The sequence below is a fragment of the Manacus vitellinus genome, unplaced genomic scaffold, assembly GCF_001715985.3.
Source record: "Manacus vitellinus isolate BGI_N305 unplaced genomic scaffold, ASM171598v3 scaffold_78_pilon, whole genome shotgun sequence".
Classification (NCBI taxonomy): Eukaryota; Metazoa; Chordata; class Aves; order Passeriformes; family Pipridae; genus Manacus; species Manacus vitellinus.
Genome location: NW_021940807.1, coordinates 515,389 through 520,130, shown reverse-complemented (window position 1 = coordinate 520,130; position 4,742 = coordinate 515,389). Strand labels below are relative to the sequence as shown.

Sequence of the window (4,742 nt, the reverse complement as noted above, 5' to 3'; positions counted from 1 at the left end):
GGGGCAGAGGGGCAGAATCCCCCCTTCCCCTGCTGCCCATGCTGGGGAGATGCAGGAATTCTGGGAAATGAGAATTTTCCAGGAATGTGCCTTTTCAGGAGCAGGAAAGCCCCCGGCACCCAAAGTGGTGGTTCCTGGCAGAGAACTCGCCAAGTCTCAGTTGCCACAAAAGGAAACACAATAGTTTGGCTGCAAACTTTGGATCCCTCAGGCTGGAAACCAGGCTGGAAACCAGGCTGGAAACCAGGCTGGAAACCAGGCTCCCAAGCACCCTCCACCTCCAGGCACTTTGCCCAGTGTCTGATATTCCACACATTCCCAGGTCCCTCAGTCACTGTCCTGTTTTAGGCTCTAAATGGATGTGGCTCCAGACAGTCCCTTTCTGCTCACAGAGCACCAGGTCCTCCTCTTCCTCTTCCTCCTCCTCCTCCCTCATTCCCTCATCCCCACCAAGGAGGATAAGCAGAGACAACTCACCAGGCACATGACCCTGTTCATGGGAATCATTCCAGGCCTGATGCTCCCACCGGGCCTCAGAGCTTCCAGCACATCCTCAGGGATACGGAAGGACTCGTTGTACCAGATCTCAAACTCTGCAAAGCAAAGAGGGGGCATTAACAGCCTGGAATGACCCAAGGGACAACAGTGGGGTGGTTCTCCCGGCCTATGGATCGGGCGGGATCTCAGTGCTCTTAAACCCTCAGAGGGGAGCTCAGAATTCCAAGATCTTGAGTTTAAACTCTTGGAAAAGTTGATTTAAGGGGGCTGGTGGCTGTGCTGGAGGTGGTTGCTGCTCCTGGGGACATTCCCTGGCCACGAGATGGCACCGTTCCTGCAGCCCACGGACCGGGATCATTCCTTTGGAATGGTCAGCACGTCTGGGGCTCGGGTTTCAATCCCACACGCTCGAGCAGAGCCGCCTGCCATCCCATAATAGCCCGTGACAACAGACAGCAGGTGGGAATTCTGTCCTTATTAATCCTGGGCATTTCCCAGGCACTGCACTCCTGACAGGGAGAGTCTTAGATATTCCAACAAACATCTGGAACACCCAAAAGTGCCAAACCCGGATCCAACGGGAACCAGTGGCTAAGTTAGGATTGGGCCCTGTCTATCCCTGGAACAATCCCTGGCATTTCCTCCACGGAATCTGCTCTGACGGATCCAAGCTGTGCCCTGGCATGTTTGTGGAAATCAAGTGTTGCCATGTGCACAACATCCAAATGTTTGGGACTCTGGCACTCGTACACGGAGGGGACAAATGCAGGGATACAGCAGGGGTAGTTTGAGTGCACAGGTTCCAACCTGGAACACAGCAGGAATTTGCAGGGATCACCCCAGGCAGAGGAGTGACCAAGCTCTGCTTCCTGCCAAGGCTGCAACTCTGGGACCTGGAACTCCCAGGGGGAAGAGGGTTCACCTGGAGTCCGGAGCCACAGCCCTGTCCCAGGGCAATTCCTCAACCACCACCTCGGTTACACAAAACCCAGGATGAGGTCCAGGAGCAGCAGTGGGAGCACTGTTGTTAAATTCCTTGTGGAAAGGTTTTTCCCAGTGTTGCACCTACTGGTGTGACCAAGGAGCAGAGTGTCCTTATTTGGGAGAGAGAATCTGCAGGAATTCAGTGTCAGCTCAAAAAGAAAAGGCACTTAATAAGCAAAAAAATCTGGTCTGGAAGGGAACAGGGAAAAGGACAACAGAGGATGGGAACTGCCTGGAGTGCCAGGACAAGGGGGAATGGCTTCCCACTGCCAGAGGGCAGGATTAGATGGGATATTGAGAAGGAATTCCTGGCTGGGAGGGTGGGGAGGGACTGGAATAGCTTTCCCAGAGAACCTGTGGCTGCCCACCTCTGGAAGTGTCCAAGGCCAGGTTGGAGCAACCTGGGCTAGTGGGAGGTGTCCCTGCCCATGGCAGGGGGTGGAATGGGATGATCCTTAAGGTCCCTTCCAACCCAAACCATCCTGGGATTCCGTGATGCTTGTGAATGCTCCAGCCTGGATTTATCCAGAGGCTGCTGGGCCCTGTGGATCCACACCTGAGATGAGCCTTTTCCGGCACTTATCCACCAGCTGTTGGCAGTGCTGGATCTCTGCCTTGAGGTCCTGCAGCTCAGCATAACCAGCCCTGTGCTCTTCCTTCAGCTCCTTCAGCTTCAGGATGAGGGAAAACTCCTTCTCATCGATGATGACCTGGCCCTCCTCGTCAGTGTATTCTCCTGGAGGGGGGAAAGGGAGAGGAATGTCCCTGGTGAGGGAGGAAGGGAGGGGAGGGACAGGGCTCTGCAGGGGGGACAGCCTGGAGGAGGGCTTCACTTGGATCCCATGGAAAAAATCCCAGGGAAGCCGTGGGAAAGGATTTAAAGGCTAAATCCTGGTCAGTGCTTTGGGACAGTTAAACCAGTGCTACTGAGACTCATGGAATGGTTTGGAATGGAAGGGATCTTAAGGATCACCCAGTGCCACCCCCCACCATGGGCAGGGACACCTTCCACTAGCCCAGGTTGCTCCAAGCCCTGTCCAGCCTGGCCTTGGTCACTTCCAGGGATCCAGGGGCAGCCACAGCTTCTCTGGGCAACCTGTGCCAGGGCCTCCCCTCCCTAACAGCCAGGAATTCCTTCCCAATATCCCATCTATCCCTGCCCTCAGGTGTAAAGCCTGAGCAGCTCAGCTCAGGGAGGTGAAGTGTGGAGGACTCAGCTGGAGGACTCAGGTGACAGCCCGGCCTGTCCCACTGCCCTGGCAACCAGCAGTGGTGGGTTAGTGGTCTCACCACCCAAAATTCCTTGAAGCCAAGAGCTCCATTCCTCTGCCACATCCTTGTTGGCCACAGGGACTCACCCTCCTGCCACCGCTTCCGCCTCTTCCCCTCCAGAGTCTCCCTGACTCCCTCCATCTCCCGCTTGATGTCGTTGATCCTCCGGGCCAGGCAATTGCTGCTCCTCTTCCTGGCGAGGAGGATGCTCTTGTTCTCCTTGAAGATCCTGCTGATCTCACGTCCAGCCTCCTGCTTAAACAGCTCAAACGCCTCTGCCTTGGATGGGGGGAAGCTGAAACCAGAGATGTGGGGAGGGCATTTTGTTCTGCTCTGTGGCACAGAATCGTGGAATCATGGAATTGTTGAGGTTGGAAAAGCCCTCCAAGATCACCAAGTCCAACTGCTACCCCAGCACTGCCAAGGCCACCACTGACCATGTCCCCAAGTGCCACATCCACAGGGCTGTTAAGTCCCTCCAGGGATGGGGACTCCACCCCTGCCCTGGGCAGCCTCTTCCAATGTTTTCCAACCATTTTCATGAAGAAATTTTCCCAATATCCCACCTGAGCCTCCCCTGTCACAGCCTGAGGCCCTTCCCTCTCCTCCTGTCCCTTGTTCCCTGGGAGCAGAGCCCGACCCCCCCTGGCTCCCCCCTCCTGTCAGGGGGTTGCAGAGCCAGAAGGTCCCCCCTGAGCCTCCTTTTCTCCAGGCTGAGCCCCCCCAGCTCCCTCAGCCCCTCCTGCTGCTCCAGCCCCTTCCCAGCTCCCTTCCCTTCCCTGGACATGCTCCAGCCCCTCAGTGTTTGTCCTGTGCCTGTGGACCCCAAACCTGATTCCAGCATTTAAGGTGCCTGACCATCCTTGGGAATGGCCATGGATGAGGTTTGATGGGATCCTCTCTGAGGATCTCTATGTTCTGGCTGTGCCCTGGCATCATTCCCGTGCCAACCTCCAAACCCACTGTCCCCCAGGATACTCCCAGAACAAAGTAATTTACACAGACACCATATTCCTCAGGAGATGCCTCAGAACTGAGCATTCCCTGGAAAGCAGGCCTCTAATGGATTGAGTTTCCACAAAAGTAATGGCTATTGTTCCTCCCTATTGTTAAACAAATGCCTTTGCTCTTTCCCCCGCTGGATTCCCAGCCTGGATCAGCCACCTCTGCCAACTAAACCCTGGAGCTCCCTGCTTTGCCAACCCCACAGTGCTGCTGCCATGGCTTTGAAGTCCTGCCTGCTTAGAAAGTCTGAATTCCAAGTGGGATGTGTCATTCCCGACTTTCCCATGAAATGCTTTGATGCCAAGATGCCCCCACGAACACCAGCTCTCATCCCAACAGGAGCCACTCTGGGCAGGAGGAGGGAAAACATCACACTCCATGGGTGCTGCTCTGTGCTGCATGAGGCTCTTTGGAGAGCAGGATAGATCTGGGAGCAGAAGGCAGAATCATAGAATTCCAGAATGGTTTGGGTTGGAAGGGACCTTAAGGATCATCTCATTCCAACCCAGGAACCCAGGAGTCCCCACATTCCTCAGTCCAGCCTGGTCAAATCCAAGCTCCAACTGCTGCCATCCCCTGACTGACCTCTTAAGGGCATTTTCCAGCTCCTCAAGGACTGTGGGACGCTGTTCCCGTGCCAAAATCCTGGCAAAGGGTTGTAAACAACAGCCACTGGGCAAACTGCCACAGCTCCAGCTCCACCAGCCAGCTCCGAGCCGCTGGAATTGCTGTGGGATGTGCCTTGTGCAGCTGCAGCTGCAGCAGCTTGTCCTGCCAGCTCCAGGATTTCAGGGATCTCAGAGGAACACTGAATACGTGTGGAGGGCATGGAGGAACACGGAAATGTGCTGAGGTGCTCCGGGAGTAAATTCTCCTGGGACAGTTTCCCTGGGACGCCGATGTCCAGAACCCACAGCCTGGGCTGATCCCACAGAGGGGCAGCAGGGGAGGGGAGGATTCTGCCCCTCTGCCCCCTCAGATGA

At 55.7% G+C, this 4,742-nt stretch overlaps 1 protein-coding gene across 1 annotated transcript in view; it reads right to left on the bottom strand.

Annotated features, from left to right (window-relative positions):
• Positions 1–4,742, bottom strand: part of KIF9 (kinesin family member 9) — a 19,106-nt gene that overhangs the window by 1,855 nt on the left and 12,509 nt on the right. Inside the window, exons 18-20 of the mRNA XM_029964672.1 lie at positions 2,841–3,049; positions 2,039–2,218; positions 478–593 (exon numbers count right to left, since the gene is read on the bottom strand). Of these exons, the coding sequence (XP_029820532.1) occupies positions 478–593; positions 2,039–2,218; positions 2,841–3,049 (505 nt within the window). The remainder of the gene's footprint in view (positions 1–477; positions 594–2,038; positions 2,219–2,840; positions 3,050–4,742) is intronic.